The 23662-nt window shown below is 37.8% G+C and overlaps 2 protein-coding genes across 2 annotated transcripts; one reads left to right on the forward strand and one right to left on the reverse strand.

Moving 5' to 3' along the window:
* Positions 1–2391: 2391 nt before the first annotated feature.
* Positions 2392–8821, reverse strand: LOC123516126. The gene is given in 6 exon segments (XM_045275235.1): positions 2392–3954; positions 3957–4306; positions 4427–5042; positions 5259–6734; positions 7224–7316; positions 8784–8821. Coding segments are annotated over 6 exon segments (3504 nt in total). The 5' UTR covers position 8821; the 3' UTR covers positions 2392–3022.
* Positions 8822–14622: 5801 nt separating this feature from the next.
* LOC123516127 (translation machinery-associated protein 16-like) lies at positions 14623–16942 on the forward strand. Its single transcript, XM_045275236.1, has 5 exons — positions 14623–14859; positions 15154–15245; positions 15371–15511; positions 16156–16304; positions 16678–16942. The coding sequence occupies exons 1-5, from the start codon at positions 14857–14859 to the stop codon at positions 16902–16904; spliced, it is 612 nt and encodes a 203-aa protein (XP_045131171.1). The 5' UTR covers positions 14623–14856; the 3' UTR covers positions 16905–16942.
* Positions 16943–23662: the final 6720 nt, after the last annotated feature.

Genomic DNA, 23662 nt, shown 5'->3' on the forward strand with positions numbered 1-23662 from the left:
AGAAAATAATTACTGCAATGATAAGACCGAGGCTTGAATATGCAACAATACAGTGGGCTCGAACTTAAAGAAACACATAAGGAAACTAGAGAAAGTACAGAGGGCTGCAACAAAAATGGTGCCTGACTTAAGAGATTTGACTTATGAAGACAGACTGAACAGAATGCAACTTCCGACCCTGGAAAACAGAAGAAAGGGAGACCTGATAGCAATATACAGAGTGATGATTGGCATGGAAAAATGGATAGGGAAGATCTGTGTATGTGGAATGAAAGAATGTCGAGAGGGCATGGGAAAAAACTAAAATGGCCACTTATAGGAGAGATGTGAAAAAATATAGCTTCCCTCATAGAAGGGTGGAAGCATGGAATAGTTTAGACATGGAAGTGGTCAACGCAAGGAATATTCATGATTTTAAGAAAAAGCTGGACATTAGTAGATATGGAGACGGGACAGTACGAGCATAGCTCTTTTCCCGTATGTTACAATTAGGTAAATACAATTAGGTAAATACACACACACACACACACACACACACACACGTTGTAAGGTTGACTGAAATTCCATCTGTACAATTTGGACTGTTAAAACTGACACAACCAGATCATGCTAATAAACAAAGATCTTTAAACAAATCTTCATAATGCAAGATCTCTTATAAGTCACTTTTCATACATTACAAATTTCATAAACTGTAATTCCTTGTAGCTAAATATACATTTACATGTCATGAAGTGATTTCATGCACAATGTTAAGTCATGAAATCTATGAATATGAATGATGACATATAATCCTTCAGTTAGAACTGTGTGCACTACTTCTCACAATAAAGAAAGCATGAACCAATGATGCTGTGAATGTTGAAGCATCCTCCATCCTTGCCCCTCTCTGTCTTACACTCTGCATGCACATTTATGAAAGCAATGTGCAGTGTGCCACTGGAGCTCCAAAAGCCTGCAACAAAAAGAACAAAAGTCAACAAAAGTTCATGTTTAGCAATCATTTACCTTCATGTCATCTTACCAATCTGAAATTGTCAAAACTGCTCACTCGTAATCACATTCATGGTACAGGAAGGTATATAAAAAACCTAGCCAAGCAAAGCCACACTATTTGCAACAGTGTCAAAATAACTACTACTTCACAACATGTTTGCCTTACTTGGAGTGCACCAAAGCGTGTGCGCCACTCCCTTCTTGAAACTCTGGAGCACCTTCCTGTGTTCAATAAAGTGCTCGGCAGGGATACAAAGGTGCTTCCCTATTTAGTCTTCATAAAATACTGAAAAAATGTTAAATAATTTCTCTAACTGAAAATCTTCATTCATTATCATTATTATTTCAATTTTTAGTATCTTATGAAGACTAAATAGATTTAGTGACTCACAACAAGTAGGTCATATTTATTAAATAAGTCCCTAGTTCAGTGGTCTTTTTACTATTGAAAGAGTATGTACTGTGGAATCCCTTTTCCAGTTTACATGACAGATGATGATTCTACTCCACATATGCTGGCTAGATGGGCTTCCTCAGTAGTACAGAGGGACTTGACCAGGGACAACAACAGAATCTATTTAGCCTTCTTAGGATATTGGCAGAGATACGATTTGGGGGACTTGGGGATACTGAGCAACAATTTGAGAAGTCACTGTAGACTTGTCTCACCCAATCTTGTCTGTCAACTCTGGAATACTTATAGTCTTGTCCCACTGGTTTCTTTCTACTATAAAACTATACAAGGACAAAGAATTAATATGGATAACCATATGAATAAAAATATCAATAGAATTCTATCATTGACATGAAATAATTATTGTACTTGTTCATACCTAGTAAATACCATTGTGTTTGTCCATCTCTCTTGAAATATTCAAGAGAACCTATTTTTTGTGTGTTTCTTAAGACACAGACAGCCGTGTATCCAAGGGATGCAGCACAAGACATACTGAACTTACCCATGGTTAGGGTGAACTGGTGCCACTCCACCATGGAAACTCTACCACCTCTTGGACACAAACCAACACTGCATCTGTGCTTCCTGTCTTCATTTGTATAAGACTGAAGTTTGAAAATGGTTTGATAGAAGGCAAGGAAAGAACACAAAGATGGCATATGGTACGGTAGAGGACACCACCCCTCACTACTGGAAGAGACCAGCCACCACCAACCTGTCCTGCCTGGCCACACAATCCCTTTCTAAGGTGGTCTGACACAATCTTCTATATACTTTCACCATATCCTCTAATCATAATAAACACCACACCACCATCATATCCATCACCAAAATAGTATTTATTACACGTCAAAACCACTCCCACCATATCAGACTCCTTACCACTTTATCATGAACAAAAATTGTACATGTAGAGGATTTTGCTAATGTAACACCAGTTACCTTATTACAATTTTATTGCACAACTTATCATTATTCATAAAGTTCCTTCAAACATCACAGAACACAATGACATACATGAGAATGTAGAAAAATATGCATGAATACCATACATGCCTCCAACTAGTAACTGGAATGAAGAGGACCTTCCCTGGCAAGTCACTAGATTGTTTGACATGATTGCACTTCCTCACTCCATACACATGATGAGATGGGTGTCCTGTAAGTTATAGAAAAGTGAATGCCTACCACAACAGAACCACAGACTGGGACACAATGAAAGGAAAAAGTATAACTGAAAATGTAATGGCAATAATATATAGACTTTATTGCCACTGAAGTAACTTTCTCTACATGCCTCTTCTGTGAATATGTAAGGGAAGAAATACTTTTAACCAATTTTTTTTCTCTAGCAAGTGAAAACACTAACACTACATTAAAAAAACCATTAACTGTAATTAATTCTATACACTACACATACAATGAAATACTTACAAATGACTACTTTCGTGAGCAATGAAATACTGAACCTCTGATATACATCCTGCCCTAAGAGCAATGAGACTATGCTGCATAACTTCCATGCACTGTTGCTTTAATAACCAAGTATATCATGGGAATGGGATCTTGCTACTCAACAGTAGTACTGGATCTTGTGCTGATGACTATTTTCATGACCTCAATTTCTGTTCTGCATGTTGAAGCTGTCAAGTCAGCAAGCTTTTCTCGAAGAAGTTCAGATATTTGTCTGTATCCAACAGCCTTCATCTGTTGTTTGAGGTTGTTGCAAACCTTTGTGTCTGGTAGGTGCTGGTGACTGATGTTTGTCTCCATATCTTGCAGAAGAGGCCCAATGCCAAGTACCTTGCTAGAGGTGAGACTTGGCAGTGTCCCTGCATTTGTGTAAGAGTATAGGAGAGAGAGCTTCAAGTTATCATCTCTTGAATAACTGCCGCAGGCTCCTTCCCTGAGATGACTATGCAAACAGCTAGCTGTTACCTGTGGTTTACCACAACTGCAGCAAATGTAGACAACTTTATGCTTCATAAGGTGCTTTTTGAGCATTTCCGGAGAGAGAGGTTCTAGGCCACACACCTCACACTTCATCACTTCTTGAGGTGCACTGTGTTCATGAGCTGCAAAGTGCTGATTGGCAAGGGACAGCTCACTAAACAACTGATAACACACTGGACACTGAAACACCACATTCTTTTTGTCTTGTTCCTGGTTTTTCCTGCGTAGCCACCACACATATTTCATGCCCTCCTCATTCCTGTGGTTGAGGTAGATGTGGCTCCTGAGGGAGCTAGAGGTGCTGTAGGGCTTTTGACATATGCGGCAAATATGCCTGCATGGGTTGTGGGTCTCCAAGTGGTCCCGGTAATGGGCTTTAATTCGAGCACGAAAGTCACATTTGTCACAAGCATAAAGGTTTTGGGTGTGGTTGCGGTAGTGGGAGTACAATCCTCCAATGTTGGCGGTGGCAAAGTCACAGTCTGGACATGTGAAGGCTTTCTTGGTCATGTGTTTGGCACAGTGCCGCCTACAGGAAGTCAGAGAACGAACAGCAACTTACACTCACGACATGTAAACATGGCAGGAGCATCTCGCTTTTCTGACAATTTCTTCTCGGGGTAAACCTTGTCTATGATGTCATCCACAAAACTGAGGTCAGTTTGAGCAATCCACTTGTGGAGGTGTTCCTTCTGTTGAGGATTAGAGAAGAGTGGGAGGGTGGGAATGTGCTGAAAGCGTGATGGGCCAACACTCTTGGTTATGTCAGAGCTACATTTAGTGGAGTTCAGCGTAGACTGGGAGGAGGTTAATTGATGCAACATGTCACTTCTGTCCCTCAGCAGAACTTCATCACATTCTCCTTTAGGTAGATGCATGGTAGTGAAAGCTTCTTTATCCCTGAAATGAGTTTATAATTTAATAAATTTGTTATTGTAATGAACATAACAACTATTTCCATTTACATACCTCACAATCATCATAATTGGAAATGCATGCTCTAAACCCATTGCAACTCACACTGTCTCTCCTCTGAGTTGGTCCACTTTAGGAGGTCGTCCTCTTTTCCTCTTTTCTGCTACTCTACCTCTCGGCTTGCAAGTACCACTTCTCTGCCATTCTTCCTCCTCAGCTTCATCCTTTTGGAGAGCATCAGCATTAGAGATTTCTTCTGCTCCTCCCTCTGCAGAGGTCAAGGGACTAGCAGGATGCTTAGAAAGTAACTGGTCTTGGAGAACCTGGTCATCCTGCCATACACTGCATCGGTGCTTGTCAAACTGTCGCTGCTTTGGGAAAAGCTTGTCACAGTCAAGGCAAAGTGTACCATTTGCTTCTACCTTGAATTTTCTTCTTATTGGTTGAGGCTCTTGCTGACCTATTAATTCTTCTTTTCGTGGACAACCCAACTTTCTTTGCACCTTCCTCCCATTGACATGTCGGACAGCTTCTGCTGTGTTGTTACCATGGGGTGGGGAAAGAGGACTCAATTCAAACATGCAATGATTTATGTTGGATAGATCTTGTGGATGGTTTGCTGATATGTGGCTCAAGATCTCAGCTTGTGATGGTGCAAACTTCTGGCATGGCCAACATACAAACACAGTGTTACAGGTCTGGGTGGCTGGAACCTGGCACCCTGCAATAATGAACAGTAATGATTTAGATTAGTTTTCCATCACATAATTTAGCTTTACAGGTTAACTTACTTCCTACAACTATGGCAAAAACTCAGTTGATTAATTCAAATAAAACAAATCTGCAAAATGTACACAATACTTACTTCCACTTATAAAGAAGTAATGCAGCCTTATATATCCAATATTTCCTTGTGAATAAAGTGAATGATAATTACCTTCAGAGACCAAGCTGAATGTGTTGTCAGTATTGAGTATGAGGGTGTAGATTCCTGGGGAAGGCGTGTATTCTAACTCTGAACAATCCCCAGGTACAAGGCTCATGCTCTCGCTATTCAATAAAGCCCCATCCCCAAACCCGTGTGTCATGTTGCCATTAGAAGTTGATCTATCTTGATGTTCCACAAAGATCTCTTCTGTAGAACTGTTCCCTGCCTCATCATTAGCTTCATTTTTCAAACTTGGTAGTTCTCCTTCAACAGTGGTTCTATCATCTGGAACCACTTTTTTGGAAGCCTTACTATAAGTATTCTCCATCTGTTCTTGCACTTCATGGCTCATACCCCTTATGTTGTTAATGCCACTTTCATGAGGGATGTCCTCACATGGGCCTTCCACTACAAGATTAATTTTTGGCTTTTCTCTGTAAGCATATTCATATGTTATGTCAGCTCTATTCACATACAGTTTTTCCTGTATGCAATGCTTATCTTTTGATCCAGCAGGTGTGGTGTGAGTTATATTTGATGGAGTTGTGTATGTGATGGAATCAGATGTCCAACTCTTCCCTTGTGGACTAGTGTGCACCAACTTTTTCTCTGTTTCTCTACTGTCTTCTGCAATAATTTTATTGCCTCCATACATAGTTGAGAAAACATTACAGTTCTCGGAGATACTCATTTCAATGGAATGTGAAACGTTGCTCAAGTTGGAAGCCTCATTACTGGTGTCTTCACTCCTGCCAGCACATGGATATGCAGAACTCACATAGGAATCTGATTCTACATTTTTCCCTTTTCCATATGCTGGATCATCCAAAGTACTTAAACTAGATGAGAAGTGTGTTTGGATAGGTTCAATCTTTGCTTCACTGATTCCACATTCAAGTCCCACCCTACTGATGACAAGTCCACTGCTGATTGACTCCTCTTCTTCACTATCCCTGGGAAATAGGTCCTCTGATCTTGTGATGGAACTCCTGTGAGAGGCTTCAGAACCTTCAAAATTTGGCCTACACACTTTTGCCCTTAGCTCACCATCCTGTCTTTTATTCTCTGAAATTTCAATGAAAATAACATCTCCATCTTCACCTTCAAACGATCCTGTTTCTATACAAGTGTTGCTCAAATTTGACTTTGTACTTTCTTGAGACCTTGGAGTTACTACTTCAAAAAGTTTAGTTGTATTTTCATCCACTAATTTTGAAGCAACAGAGTTACAGTGTGAGGAAACAACTACACTAGACATGGGGCATCTTGAAGTGCTTGGGCATTCTGAAATTTGAGAAAGAATCCCAGGTGAATTTTCAAGCAGTGATGGACACTGCATTCTTGGGACAGTGGTCAGAAAAGGAGAGGTGGAACTGTTGTTTGTTGATGAGGCTACAGTGGTCTTAATGTTGGGGAAAGCATGGTCCACAGAGTCAGTCTTGCTCCTGAGACCTCCACTTCTTATGCTTGGTTGCTTTTGAAAATCTGCAAAAACCCGAAATAAGTAATGACAAATCCAAAATATATTTGGGATTAATAAACAAAATATGGCAGAATATCAAGCAAATAGCACTTATGATATTATATCACATACACCATGCATTTCCTTCTAGTTGTTGGGTTATGCATCCTTCTTTGGAATTCTTTGCCTACTTAAATCATCCAAACTGACTCATTAGTCACTCTTAAACAGTTGCTACATGGTGCTTTGGAAAACCTAATGATCAAGTATGATGAATTAATTACATTTTGTATTTATACAAATGCTGTATATGGTGTGCTATCCAGTCATTACTTATTCAAGTCTACAGCAAATTATTTACATCTTGGTCTGGCAAATTAACAGCGCTAAGCTCCCCTTAGTTCTATCAACTTTTTATTTATTATGTGCTATACTTTCATTAAGCAAGGAAGATAACCAAGTAACACAAGCAGGTAAGATACCAGCCTGACAGTACACTGCTAGCTACTTACCATGTTTGTGTTTGTGTTCTAGGAAAGCATCCAGCTTGTGGAATGTCAGCTTGCAGATGCCACAGGTGAACAAGTCCATCGATAGGGAGTTCCCTGAAAAAACAAAAACAAAAAAAAACATTCAAATTCTGCTTGAACATGTAATTTCATGGATATGATTATCAATTCGTAGCTCTTATTCATTAAATAAGACTCAATAAAGTGCTGGAATCATTCAGTAAATAGCTATGCCACAAAATACCTGGTGAGAACAAAACGTTATATTTTTAGTTTTTCACCATAATCAACATGGTTTTCCTTATCCTATTCATCATATTGTTCTCAAAACCTGTGCTTCTGTGCTTGCACATTGCCTGGCTAAAGTCTTTCAACTTTGTCTATCGACTTTTACCTTTCCTTCTTGCTGGAAGTTTGCCTACATTCAGCCTGTTCCTAAAAAGGGTGACCATTCTAATTCCTCAAACTACTGTCCTATAGCTTTAATCTCTTGCTTGTCTAAAGTTTTTTCATTTATCCTGAATAGGATGATTCTCAAACATCTGTCACTTCACAATCTTCTATCTCATCGCCAGTATGGCTTACATCAAGGTCACTACTGGTGATCTTCTGGCTTTCCTTACTGAGTCTTGGTCATCCTCTTTTAGAGATTTCGGTGAAACTTTTGCTGTTAGCATTAGACATATCAAAAGTTTTTGATAGAGTCTGGCATAAAGCTTTGATTTCAAAACTGCCCTCCTACAGCTTCTATCCTTTTCTCTAACTTTATCTCAAATTTTCTTACCGACTGTTCTATTGCTGCTGTGGTAGATGGCCACTGTTCTTCTCCTAAATCTATTAATAGTGGTGTTCCTCAGGGCTTTGTCCTGTCACCCTTTCTCTTTCTATTATTCATTAATGACTTTCTTAACCAAACTTCTTGCCCTATCCACTCCTAAGCTGATGATACCACCTTATATCTTTCCACATCCTTTCAGAGATGACCAACCCTTCAGGAATTCAACAGATCAAATAGGAACGCCACAGAATGCCTGCCTTCTGATCTTTCTAAGATTTCCGATTGGGGCAGAGAAAATCTAGTAGTTTTCAATGCCTCAAAAACTCAATTCCTCCATCTATCAACTCGATACAACCTTCCAGATAACTATCCCCTCTTCTTCAATGACACTCAACTGTCTCCCTCTTCCTTACTGAATATCCTCGGTCTGTCCTTTACTCATAATCTTAACTGGAAACTTCACATCACATCTCATCTCATCTCATGCTAAAACAGCTTCTATGAAGTTAGGCATTCTGAGGCATCTCCACCAGTTTTTCTTGCCCCTCCAACTGCTAACTCTGTACAAGGGCCTTATTTGTCATTGTATGGAGTTCTCTTCACATGTTTAGGGGGGTTCCAGTCACACAGTTTTACTAGATAGGGTAGAATCAAAAGCTTTTCATCTCATCAACTCCCCTCCTCTGACTAACTGTCTTCAGCCTCTTTCTCACCGCTGAAATGTTGCATCGCTTTCTATCTTTTATCGCTATTTTCATGCTAACTGTTCTACTGATCTTACTAACTGCATGCCTCCCGTCCTCCTGCGGCCTTATTGCACATGGCTTTCTTCTTTGTCTCATCTCTATTCTGTCCAAGAGGGAGATATCGATGCTCCCTAATTTTGGCTGACGCTTTTCCTCTTTGTAGAGAGCCAGCACTCCTGGGTCTCTTTTTTTTTTTTTTTTTTTTTGCCCTTGGCTGGTCCCCTTCCCCCTATGGAAAAAAAAACATTATATATATATATATATATATATATATATATATATATATATATATATATATATATATATATATATATATATATATATATATATATATATATATATATATATATATATATATATATATATATATATATATATATATATATATATATATATATATATATATATATATATATATATATATATATATATATATATATATATATATATATATATATATATATATATATATATATATATATATATATATATATATATATATATATATATATATATATATATATATATATATATATATATATATATATATATATATATATATATATATATATATATATATATATATATATATATATATATATATATATATATATATATATATATATATATATATATATATATATATATATATATATATATATATATATATATATATATATATATATATATATATATATATATATATAGATATATATATATATATATATATATATATATATATATATATATATATATATATATATATATATATATATATATATATATATATATATATATATATATATATATATATATATATATATATATATATATATCTCATTTTGAGTAATTTTACTTATACATATTTGTCACGAATTGTTTAAAACATTGTCAACCATTTTTAAAGATTTTATTTTTCAGGGAATGAGCTGATGGGCTGCAACACCCACACTTGTGACGGACTGATGAGCACTGAGGAACGCTATTAGGTGTGTTTGTTCGTGTGTGCATATTGCCATATTATTCGCGCACGCATGAAATCAATCATGGTGATTGATTCTTTTGCTTGAGCATGCTGCCACTGGCCAATAGAAATAATACATAATAAATATAGCCAATGAAGGGGGTTTGTGGAGCGAAACGACTTGATTTTAATCAGTCTGTGGAAGACATCTGAACAAGCATGGTGTCGCCTCAATTATTTCCATTGTATCACTAGATTTTATGAAAAGAAATAAAATAATGACTTCATATTAATTTCTTAGCATTGCTAGTCAGGTTAGGCTAGTTTACTTTGGTTGCATCAAGGTAACGGCTTCGTATTGATTTTTTAGCAAATTGCTGGTCAGGTTAGGTTAGTTTGCTTTGATTAGATTGGGTTAGATGGTTAATTTGTTCTTAGGAAGAAATATCAACATTGTGTGCCTCAACTAAGTTATGTTAGCTAGGTTAGGTTAGGTTAAAGGTAGGGTTAGGCTATTTTTGGTTAAATAGAGGTTTCAATAGGTTGGCATAGCCAGTGGAGGCAGCAAATACTTTCCACACCAGCAACAGTTAAAATTTTGGACAGTTACTTTTGTGGTAGCTACTGGCAATAATCGCACTGTAGATTAACCTCACTGGTTATGATACTGCCACTGTGCAAAGCTACTTTGTGGTAACGAAACTATTTTCTTCTGATACATTTCAGTCTCTTTTGTATTAATCTTTTTTTTATTTACATAGCAATACAGTACTTTCTGAGGGGATAGACTGTGTTTTTAGAGGGAAGGGAGGGAGAGGAGATATAAAAAAAAAAAAGTAGAGATTTGTTACGAAGACAAAGTGCAAAACATGAAAAATAGGTAAAAAATTATCAGGAAAAAAATTGGGTCAATATGCAGTTCCACCAACCATGGAATCTCTAATGTGGATTATGTTTTTCTAGTGAAAAAATGTAGTGAATTGATTGATGGTATGTCTTTTTCATCACAAATGAATATTTCTCAAGTTATGACTTTTTCAACTCCATCTTATGCCTACCTCTCCTTCCCATCAATCTTGGGAGATCTGTGAGAAATCAGAGTTTTTGGGCAGAGGAGCATTAAAATGAGTAATGCATGTTGCTAAAGAGAATGGAAATCACAAAATCAGTTAAAAATATCTCTGAAAATACTTTGATGGTGGAGGCGGCAGCTAACTGTGATGATGGCCAGTGTTGCTTTGTTATTGTTGGGTAGAGTTGCCAACAATTCGCTACCTCTGGATTTGGGTCCATTGCAAAGGCCATCCTACGAAATTATATTCGGATCTTCCCCAAGGGTTACTAACCAAATCTAACATTATAACCTTATAGCTGGGGAAGCTGTAAGTAACCCCTAAGGGTTACTTACCAAACCCAACACTATAACCTCAATTTAAAGCACTTTAGAAAATTGTTCGTTAAAAAAAACTATAAATTGTTCCAGAAAAGCATTACAAAGCCTTCTAGAAAGTTAGAACATTGGGTTTGGTTGGTAACATTTGGGGCATCCAGCTAGGTTTTAATGTTAGGGTTTCTTCAGTAACAAATAAGGGTGTCTAGGGGGACAGCCTCCTCAGCTAAGTTATAATGTTAGGTTTGGTTAGCTAGTCTTTGGGGTTTTCGTTAAATGTACCTAATGGATAGTCAGTTGCACCATCAAAGTATTCTTAGAAATTTTTCAGTAATTTTGTTGATTTACGATTTCTTTTGCGAACCACATTACACGATTTAATGCTCCTCCACCCAAAAATCCCGATTCCCCAAAGATGCCCGAAAGATCAATGGGAATGAGAGGTAGGCATAAGTTGGAGTTGAAAATAGTCATAATTCGAAATATTACCACAACATGTAGTCGTGCCATGTGTTAATGAGAAGGACCGATAATAAACATGTCACGTGCCATTACATAAACATAAACATAAATAATAGGATAACAAAGGGCCACCAGGGCCCATCTAGGTTATCCTGTATCAGTCGCACAGCGACCTCATCATCAGTACTTAAAGATACACTTACAAGTACACAATACATTATATACTAATTCTAAATATTTGGCCCATTAACAGGGCTAAGTCCTGCAGCGAAATCCTCTACAATTTGTGGTCCCCATACATGGGGATCATGTCTTATTTAACTATAGTAAATTTCTTATAAAAACTATCATGCAGTGCTATACATAATTATAAATCTAATAAATTTAAGTGCTTATCTAATCTGTTTTTAAACATTGTCAAACTAGTGCTATTTACAACCGTCTCTGGCAATGCATTCCAGAAGTCTACCACTCTATGACTAAAGAAATATTTTCTTATATCTAACCTGCAGCCTTGCTTTCTAATCTTCCTGCCATGATTTCTAGTCCTATTTCCCTCCTCTAAGGTAAAGAAAGATCTCACATCTATGTAGTTTGTATCTGAGAACATTTTAAATAACTCTATCATATCCCTCTTATACATCTCCTCTCAAATGAAAACATGTTTAATTCCTTTAATCTATCTCTATACTCCAGGCGCTTTAATGCTGGTATCATCCTAGTTGCTCTTCTCTGAACTGCTTCTAACATGTTGATATCCTGCCTATAGTGGGGTGACCAGGCCTGTATGCAATACTCTAAATGGGGCCTAACATAGGAATTATATAAGCTACGCACCACTTCCTTACTTTTATAACTAACATTTCTATTTATAAAACCCAGGATCCTATTTGCCCTATTTCTTGCTTCTAAACATTGCTTTGAAAATTTCATAGTCCTGTCTATCACTACTCCTAAATCCTTTCCTTCCTCTACTGCCTCTAGCCAACATCCCTCCATCTCATAGTTAAAGTTTGTGTTGTCTTTACCTAAATGCATAACCTGACACTTATCAGAATTAAACTCCATCTGCCACCTGTCTGCCCATGCTATCAGCCTGTCCAGGTCTCGTTGTATTCTGTAATTGTCCTTTTCACCCTGTACTGCACATGCTATCTTAGTATCATCTGCAAACTTTGATACTTTGCTACTAATTCCTATATCTAAATCGTTAATGTACACCAAGAAAAGAAGAGGTCCTAGCACTGATCCTTGGGGTACCCACTAACCACTTCCTTCCACTCAGACATTGCCCCATTTAATACTACTCTCTGTTTCCTATCAGAAAGCCATTCACTAATCCAATCAACTAACCTACCCCCTATCCCATGTAGTCTCAATTTGTACACTAGCCTCCTATGCGGTACCTTATCAAACGCCTTGCTAAAATCTAGATATATAACATCTATGCTATTTCCATCATCTAACTCCTTGGTAATATATTCTAAGATATCGAGCAAATTTGTAAGACAGGACCTCCCTGATCTAAAGCCATGTTGGGTATCTCTAATTAATCTATTCTCATTTAAATGCTCCCAAATACTACCCTTAATGATTTTCTCTAGTATCTTACATACTATACTAGTTAAACTGATCGGTCTATAATTATTCGCATCATCCTTCCTACCTTTTTTTAAATATTGGAGTAACATTAGCTAACTTCCAGTCCTGAGGTATCTCAGCAAACCTAAGTGATCTTTCAAAGATTAACTTAAGTGCTTCAGAAATACTGTCTACACCCTCCCTAAGTACTCTGGCATGTAGCTCATCAGGACCACTAGCTTTCCTATCGTCTAGTTCAAGAATAAATTTCCTAATAATTCCCGGTTTTATATCAATATTTTCTAAAGCTCTTAAACTACTCGTCGCACTGTTTGTAACAGGATTTCCTATTCTTTCCTAGTAAATACTGAAGAAAATTGTTCATTCAATAATTCTACTATGTCTTCATTTTGATCCACTACTACACCATCTTTTCTGAGTGGTCCAATCCTATCCTTATTTCTTTTATCACTGACCTTGTAATAACTATATAATTTTTGGGATCTTTACTCCCAGCTCTAGCTAGTTTTATCTCTGCCTGCCTTTTACTTTTTTTATAACCTTACTCAAATCATCTCTGACCTGTCTGTACCTAATCAAATCTACATCTTCCCACTTTTCTGCAACTCTCTGTATGCCCTCTTCTTCTCTCTGATCTGGCTACCTATCTCATGAGTCCACCATAATGGCTTCCTGTTTCTCTGCCTTATATCTTTGTAAGGGATACACTGCATCACTATACCCTTTACTACAACCTTAAAAATATCCCACATCTCCTGTGCAGTTTTAATTCCAAAACTATCTTCCCAGTTTACCTCTCCTAATAACTGACGTAACCTACCATAATTGCCTTTCTGATAGTTTGGGACTCTAGTCTTATTCGCTATATTATCCCTACTGGAATTAATGATAAATCTAATTATATGATGGTCACTGTTTGCTAAAGTCTCTCCTACCTCAACTTCCTTGAGAAGGAACGATAGCAAACATTAACCTGGACATTTTCTTTGTACCTGTTATGGTGCCTTCCTTTTGAGGTTTCAGTTCCTAGTTTTTTTACACTTGGCTAGGAATGTTTTCACGAGGCTCACTATTATGTTGTCATTGTTGTTGTGTGCTGTCAGTCCCAAAAGTGTTCTAATTCCTGTATCATTTTTCTTTCTCGTGTCTTCTAGCAATAATCGCTCCTCGGATACACCTTATTGGTCACGATACTGCCGCTGAGCCCACCTGTCAGAGTGAACCAGCCGCCGCGCCCGTGTTGTGATTGTCGCTTCTTGCACTAAACATTGTTGTCCTTATGGGAAAGTACTTCCTATTTAATGATTTAACCTCCTACACATTTTAAATAATTAATAAACTATGATGTATGATCTTGTATGATCTTTATCTCTATTATATCTTTCTTTTATTGCCGTGATTACCATTCTACTTATAACAAATCTGTCACAAGTAACACCAAAATCAAGATCAGGCGGTATTCGGCTCATAACAGTCGCACGTGTCTGCTGCTCGTAGTGCAACTGCATCGTGAGACATCAAGTGGCCCAAAACAACGATTACTAGAAGCTATTCACGTCTACTACTACGAACAAAGGAGCATAATATCTCTGTGCTTGAAAAGAGATGCATTAAACCTACAGTGCTCAACGCTTCCTTTGCATATTCCGGTTGTCTGGCTGCTGTTTGATTGGCATTGTGGAACAACAATAACAATGGTAATCCCTTGATCTGTAGCCACTGCCGTTGTTTTTTACATTTACCACGTTCTCATTTGGGACTTCAAATGTAAAGTATGAAGATTATGAATATATACAAATGAAAAGTTCTCATGGAATGGTAGCAATATGAAATTAGAGATAAATATAAAGATGCTAAGTTAACTAAATCAAATTCTAATGCAGATTTACAATGAAGGGACATCTACGGTAAATATTATTCAATATTAGCAATTATGAAGTACTCGTATTGGTAAGGAAAGTCCATGTAACAAATACTATCTTTCTTTTCAGGGCAAAGCCAATATCAAGGTTGTGAAGGACAATCAAAAGGCTATACATCCAAGGAGTAGAAAAGCAAAACAAATCTCAAAAAAAGTGTCTCGGTAAGTTGTCTAGTATATATGAAGGTTTTAAAGATTTTAGTATAATCTATTAAGAAATGTAGCTGAGATATTTGATTGAAGCTCCATCTTGTATATAATGACAAATTTGCTTACAATCATTGCAGAGAATTAAAGTTGAAAAAACGAAGAGGAGACAGTAACATCAAACTTCAGTGCTTGGGAGATAAACTGGCATGGTTTAAAGAAAATATGGATCAAGAAATGGATGTGATAACACCTGGACAAGTCTTGGAATTGATTCAAAAGTGAGTATATGTTCTGTTACATGATGCATCCATCCTCATTTACCATCATTGAGTTACACTACATATGGAACTGAGGCAGTACATACAATGAGCCACACAGGTAATAGATAATGTGACAGTAATAGTGATAGAATAAGTTTTGGATAAAAATAGATGAACAGCCAACCAGAAAAGTAGAAAGAATTAGATCTCTCTGTCCTGCCGTTAAATCGTAAAGATGATGATTTAGGTATAACATTTAATATTCTTTATTTGAAGCTATTGATTTGCTCTGCAGTTGGTAAATTCAAAGATATTGATTATTAAAAGCACCAAAGCACTGCATTTGTTGTAGTAGATATAAATTAAAGATGAAAATAATGTTAGTGATGATATTTAAGAAAATTTCAAATGATGAGAGCTAGTGGTTGGGAACCATGACAGAAAGCATAAATTTATTATTTTCTTCTCAATATCAGTTAGAACATGTGATGAAGTGCTAAAAATATGAAATATTTACTACCACTATAAAATTAAATTGCCTGTGCCACTGATGGGCAGAAGCTTAACAGCGCTTCTCACATATACCTTTCAAATATGCCTACAGGTGCTATAGGCCATAACATGAAAAAAAAAAAAAATGAATTGTTGAATTTTATTTACAGATATATTGATAGAAACACAGAGGAGCTGGAACAGATCACTTTAAAGCACAGCATTGGAGGTCGTCAGGTCCGGCAACATGCAAGCAGAGAAGACTGTTTACGGATCACAAAAGAAAGAGAAACAGAACTATTCACAAACTCAGGGTTTGGTAAGAAGCTTTTCATTTTAATAACTTGTTTATAGTTTCAATTGCAACATAATGACTTTAAGGTTTGCTGTATAAGTAACAAATTGTAAAGTATAAGAAAGAGCTCCATGTTCCAAATGAAGCATTGTTACAGTAAATATGAATATTTATATGTGAATGTATCAAGGCAAACATACTCAAGTTTTTCAGGACTAAATATACTGGAAAAATAATTAAAGAATAAAAAAAAAAGAATTATATTTCCAATGTATCTGTTCATGTAGAATATAAAAAGGCAGAACTGTATATGGAATAAAAAATATATATAGAAAAAGGCAGAACTGTGTATATGGAATAAAAAAAAATATATAGATTGATCTTATTATGGTTTCAGAAACTGTGGACTTCTTAACCCCAGACTCTCTTAAGATATTTAAATCTTGGACCGGAGAACTGCGACATCTACCAAATATCAAATTGCGAAAGTACACAAAGCAGGGTTTGGAGGCCATGATTTCTGGAGCCTCTGAAACCAGTGAACAGTGCAACCCACATCAAATGGAAGAGGATGACCTAGATGCTGAAGAGGAAGATTCAGGAGATGAAGAAATGTCAGAGTGATAAGACTGTTAGGAAATAAAATATGTTATGAACATTAATTGTTGTTCTTTTATCCATCCAGTCAGTTAAATTCAGTTTTCACATTCATATATCCTATGACAACAATACGAGTATACATGATATCTCCCAACAAATCAATTCATTTATCATATTAGAAGGCATTTTACCATGGAAAGTAGTAGTGGTATTGTCAACTATCTGCTTATGTTGCAACTCGTATAAAGAGAGAGAGAGAGAGAGAGTAACCACATCCAGACAGTCTTGTCACTACAACCTTATTCATTAATGGTAAGGTCAATATTCCAACCATATGTTGTTTACAAATCTGAAATCCCAACTATTTACCAATATGTATTGACATAATTAAATGATTGTGAGAAACTAATTATTAGTGAATGGATCAAAGGTGCAACTGAAGTGATGGAGTGCCTATCCAGCATCTCCCCGTACACAAATTACTTAGGAAATACAATATTGTTAAATCAGAGAGAGAGAGAGAGACCCATTAAAAACAGAATAACATGAACATGGATGATCTCACATAAACAAGATAATGGACGGGATGGCCATGATGGTTACTAACTCGCTGAAATGCCCTGCCACATGTGTATGTTCAACAAACACAACACAATGCACATGTACATATTAACTGCAAAGAAATCTGAGGTAGGGGATGAATAAGGAGGTTCAGTACTACTATACGTTAGAGACTACACCGTCTAATGTTATAGGTCACAGTACTTCATAACGATCAACAGTAAGAAATCTATACACATCTAATGAGATAAATTCATCTCTCTCTCTCTCTCTCTCTCTCTCTCTCTCTCTCTCTCGTTAAAACGCTCCACTGAACAGCCACCATTCCAAGCCTCACTATTCAGTCTGCAATTACACGTTCGTCAGAATAGCATAATAGTTCTGGTTATCGTAAAGTCACTGATCTTAACATTACATTAATTAAGAAGAAAACGGAAGTCCCAGATAAAAATACAGGTAATGAAGGCGGTGAAGATTGCCAGGACGAAGAAAACGAGGGTGTCACGGGACTTGACAAGGCAAGTGGCTTCGTTAAAAGAAGAGGTTGTCTGTCCTCCACCGCCACCTGTGACCTCTGAAGGTTAAGAGGCCAAACTAGGTAAATCTGGAGTCTGGGGGAATGAAGACGTTGCCTCCTCCATCACTGTAACTCGCCTCTCCGCAGTCATCATCGGTTTTCCTTCATATTAGGTTAGATAAGTTTTAACTTAATAGCAGTGGATACGAAAATTTTTGTTTCAGTAAATATATTCGTGGTCACGTTAAATTAGATTGTGTTAGTACATTTTGAGTGTTGAATACTAAAATTTGAGAATAGTTTCTTGTGACTACCTGCCAGGGAAACGAGTCATTCCTTCTGTTTTCTTCTTCTTCTTCTTCTTTGCATTTTTTCCTCTTCAGTTCTCATCTTCGTCTTCCTTGTCCATTTTCTTCCCTCTCTCCTCCTCCTCCTCCTCCTCCTTTCGCATGCTGCAACCACCACTTTTTTTTTTTTTTTTTACGTCAAAGAAACTTTTAAGAATCTCTCTCTCTCTCTCTCTCTCTCTCTCTCTCTCTCTGATATAAAGAGTGTGAGAACACGCGAGTAATCGTTCACTCCCTTCACTTTTAACCGGAAAAAAAAGACGGCTTCAATTTAAGTGCCGGTTTTAGAATTCTGATGCACCAATAACACTGTGAGGCGCCATAAACTGTTGCACTTAACCATGGAAATCTATATCACAGCCTATCATTCACGCATACAAAGCAGACAAACATTTTAGCGATATTCAAACGGTAAAAAAAAAAAAGTGTGTTTATTTATGAATTTCAAAAAAGTTGACTGATGTAAAACGCAGCTGGTCGCAGGAAGATGGATGCAACGACAGACAGATAGACGGGAGATACAAACCGACAGATGACAGCGAGGCTTTCTCTATATTTCTCGGATGTTTTCAATTAAGTCCCTGTGAGGTGCGTTCCCATCCCAGTCACCGAGACGAGCTGCAAAATATAGTTCTCTACGGGGATTTTCTCTTTTCCTATCTCTTTTCTGCCTCGTGCTGCATCCAGGGCTGAAAAAGCTTAGAAACGCGTTCTCTCTCAGCAATTATATTAATGAATGTACTTCAAACGCACCAGATTCGGCCTTGGAAATTACCTCGAAATGTACGAGTAATAGTCAGGATTCCGTAACTCAAGTAATTAGAGGACACACTTGTAGCGGCAAATACAAATCAAGAGCATATGAATGGCAGCGATTTCACAGAACGATGCATGAAACATATTTCCCCTTATATGGTCCACGGATGATGTAATGTGTGGCGTTGTATGCCAGGAACTCGCTGCCTTCGTCTAGGAGTTAAACAGTGGTCCGACCGTCAGATATTAATACATTGTAATGTATTTTAGGTTAAGATGTAATGGCGTCCTGCAAGCAACGTACTTGTCCCAGGACGACCTATCTTATATATATACATATATATATATATATATATATATATATATATATATATATATATATATATATATATATATATATATATATATATGTATTATTTATCCATTTATTATTTCATTGTATACTATGTTTGTATTTCGTGATTCGTATGTGTATTTTGTATTATTTATATACTTCTGTGTAAGCGGCTGCTTGTCGGGTATTTTAGTGTCGTTGACGTCACCCCTTTGTTACTCCTTTGTGAGAGAGGAGCGATCGTGTCGGAACCAATGGGATTATTTTTACAATGCGCGCCCTCTATAAGGTTTGAAGTGTTTAGCCAATGAGAGTATAGATTGCACCATGTGGTGTAATGCTTTCCCCTCGAAACAAAGGCTGGGAACCGACGCAGATCAGACCAACGAGGACTGCCCTCTGTTAAACACCTGCGCCCACCGCCGCACTCCGTTTCCCCTCATCCTCCTTGTTCTTGGCTGAGTATTTATTTCTTGTATTCCTGATTAGCTAGGATTCTGTTTCTTTTGGGCACTTTTATGGTCACTGTGATTAGTGATTTGTGAGAATATTTTGGTGTATTGGGTGTTAACCTTATATTATTTGGAGTTTATCTCTGCTTGCTGTCTTTATGTGGTGTTACCAAGAGTGAGTTTTTGGGTGCTAATATATATATATATATATATATATATATATATATATATATATATATATATATATATATATATATATATATATATATATATATATATATTGCCTAGCAATCTTAATATTTTGGTGATTTATCTATTATTGTGTGCATCAGCCATTGAGGAAGACAAGTGTGTGGTGTGGTTGTTTACTTATTACCTCTAATAAGGGGCGTGGAAAGATGTTGGATGGTATCATCAGCGTGGATAGGGCAAGAAGTTTGGTTAAGAAGGTCTTTAATTAATAAAAGAAAGAGAGTGGGTGAAAGGACAGAAACTTGAGGAACACCACTGTTAATAGATTTAGAAGAGCAGTGGCCGTCTACCACGGCTGCAATAGAACGGTCGGAAAGGAAACTCGAGATAAAGTTGTAGAGAGGACAGAAACAGTAGGAGGGCAGTTTTGAAATAAAAACTTTGTGCGACAGCAAAAGTTTCACAGATATTTCTAAAAAAGGATGACTAAGACTCAATTAAGGAAAGCCAGATCACCAGTAGAGCGACCATGACGGAAGCCATACTGGCGATCAGATAGAAGATTGTGAAGTGACAGATGTTTAAGAATCTTTCTATTGAGGATAGATTAAAAAAAAAAAACTTTAGACAAGAGATTAAAGCTATAGGACGGTAGTTAGAGGGATTAGAACGGTCATCCTTTTTAGGAACAGGCTGAATGTAGGCAAATTTCCAGCAAGAAGGAAAGGTAGAAGTCGATAGACATAAATGAAAGGGTTTGGCCAGGGAAGGTGCAAGCACGGAAGCACAGGTTTTTTTTTTTTTAGAACAATAAGAGGGAACCCCATCGGGTTCATAAGCCTTATGAGGGTTTAGGCCAGCGAGGGCATGGAAAATCTTGGCTATACCATAAGGTTTGGGAATGTATATTAGACTAATAAGAATATAAGGTATCTAATTTCATGTTCCTTTCCCTAAGAAAAAAAATTCATACTGTGGTGCTCAAACAGCAAGGGTTCGCCTATGTTTGAAGTCAACACAATGCCGCTAACCGTGAAAGAACATGTATGTACCTTAAGTAAAGCGATTCACGATTAATCCATTCTTGATGTTTATCCATCACGCTGTATCTACAACCACCATGTGACGACCACCACTGTGAGACCATCTAGCCGCGGCAGCCTGAAACAAGAGAAAGACCATTGATATTTGTCTCTACTACATGGTTTTGTTCTCTCAAAGGAATTGTTTTAAAAGCAATACAGTTGATTAAAAGGGTTCCCACAAGGGCTTTTTCCCATTAATGATGCAGAATCCTCGTCAAACTATCATACTGGAACTAAAATAACAAAATTAAATACACATGACAAATTTAAAAATGTAAGAGATAAAGCGTCGTAACGTTTCCAAAAGCTATATGGTTCCTCCGACGTGAGACGAGTACACACACACACACACACACACACACACACACACACACACACAACTATGCATCTCCGTCCGTGAGTTTCCGCACAGGTGCACTGACGTTAACATTCACCAATCACGAAGGAACTCGGATAAAGTTTGGACATTCTGATTGGCTGTTTTGCCGAGGTAAACTTTGATGTGCGGGTCAACGAGTATTTTGCCTGCCCTCCCGCCCCCTCCCCCCCCTCTCTCTCTCTCTCTCTCTCTCTCTCTCTCTCTCTCTCTCTCTCTCTCTCTCTTTCTCTTCTGAGGCACCATTAGCAAGATCTGCTAGTACTGTGCCAGACAGTCCAAATTAAGCTACAGAAATGCAACTGTAGAAAAATGGGAAAAGGATAAAAGCAAAACACATACTAGGTATACATAGTTTCGCTTCCTAATCCATTGAGTCTGAGCTGGACATTTCAAGCGTGGAGGGATCACGAGAGCTGAGATCCGCACCAGAGGGAAGATGGCCAGCAAAGGCCAAGCAGATTACGAAAGAAATATATAACTAACATATTAGGTATTTTACGTTTCTCTCACCTTTTATAGCTGCATTTCAGGGTCTTTAACAGGAATGCTTTCTACAGATAAGCATGAGATGATAACACTTGATAAATATATTATTACTAGATTAGGCCCCTTCATCGAGTTTTCCTTGGTTGGTGTCAAGTGATAAGTTTATTATTACGAAAGACAGTCTGGAACAAGTGCCTGGATACAAATACAGTCTCAGTTATGAAGAATCTGGACATCAGGAGGCAAAAAGGGGCCCTGCAGGAGGAAGATAGGAACAAAGCTATGATGGAGGCCTATGTGACTTCTCCCCTGACCAGATACGCCTGGCAGACATGGTCCTGCTGAATGTAGACATTATTTTTAAGAACTCAGTGTTACTCACAACACCGTACTCGACACACACACACACACACACACACACACACACACACACACACACACACACACACACACACACACACACACACTCAAAAGTGTGTGTGTGTGTGTGTGTGTGTGTGTGTTTGAGTGTGCAATTCACCACTGTTTTCTGCTGGTCACCCAGCCAGCCTTCCCCATTACGGAGCGAGCTCAGAGCTCATAGACCGATCTTCGGGTACGACTGAGATCACAACACACTCCACACACCGGAAAAGCGAGGCCACAACCTCGAGTTACATCTCGCACCTATTTACTGCTAGGTGAACAGGGGCTACACATTAAGAGGCTTGCCCATTTGCCTCGCCGCTTCCCAGGACTCGAACCCGGGCCTCTCGATTGTGAACCGAGCGTGCCAACCACTACACTACGTGGTGTGTGTGTGTGTGTGTGTGTGTGTGTGTGTGTGTGTGTGTGTGTGTGTGTGTGTGTGTGTGTGTGTGTGTGTGTGTGTGTGTGTGCGCGCTTACAGTCTTGAGCGTCTTAGAAAGTGTTAGTCTTGACAGGAATATTCCTTCACTTCTTTTCCATTTCTAACCTATCCTTTCTTCCTTCCTTGCTTTTACCTTTTCTTTATCTCACAGTCTACCTTCCTTCCTTCCTTCCTTCCCTTCTCCATAGCTCTACCTTTGCTCCTTCCTTTCCTCTGTGTATCTCTACCCTAATCTTGCACCTTCTCTCTCCCTTCCTTCACCTGCAATTTGAACCGTTTCTTTCTGTTTCTGCTGCATGGACGCGCTCCCCTTCACCTGTTTGCCTCTCTGGGCTGGTGGTTGTTTTCCCATTTTCTTATAAAGCGATACACAGAACTACGTTTTCTTTTACTGGAATGGCCAACTATAGTATTGTTCCACAATTTCACTGAGCAGCTTGAGGGGCATTTATAGACGTTACCTTCTGTGATCTCCCTGATTTTTATGCATTCTATGTGAATTAAAACAAGGTGCGTCCAATATTTATCATAGAAGAATTTTCAAACATACAAAAAAGATAAATTCTTTGTGTTTGTAATTCACCACGGTCTTCCGCTGGTTACCTAGCCAGCCTTCCCCTATTACGGAGCGAGCTCAGAGCTCATAGACCGATATTCGGGTAGGACTAAGACCATAACACGCACCACACACCGGGAAAGCGATGCCACAACCCCTCGAGTTACATCCCGTACCTACTCGCTGCTAGGTGAACAGACCCTACACATTAAGAGGCTTGCCCATTTGCTTTGCCGCGCTCGGGATTCGAACTCGGAACCTCCTCGG

This window comes from Portunus trituberculatus, chromosome 40 (assembly GCF_017591435.1).
Source record: "Portunus trituberculatus isolate SZX2019 chromosome 40, ASM1759143v1, whole genome shotgun sequence".
Lineage (NCBI taxonomy): Eukaryota > Metazoa > Arthropoda > Malacostraca > Decapoda > Portunidae > Portunus > Portunus trituberculatus.

Coding starts and splice junctions, on each gene's coding strand:
- LOC123516127 (XM_045275236.1), top strand. Junction 15,246..15,370: donor ATCTCAAAAAAAGTGTCTCG/GTAAGTTGTCTA, acceptor CAATCATTGCAG/AGAATTAAAGTTGAAAAAAC. Junction 16,305..16,677: donor ATTCACAAACTCAGGGTTTG/GTAAGAAGCTTT, acceptor TTATGGTTTCAG/AAACTGTGGACTTCTTAACC.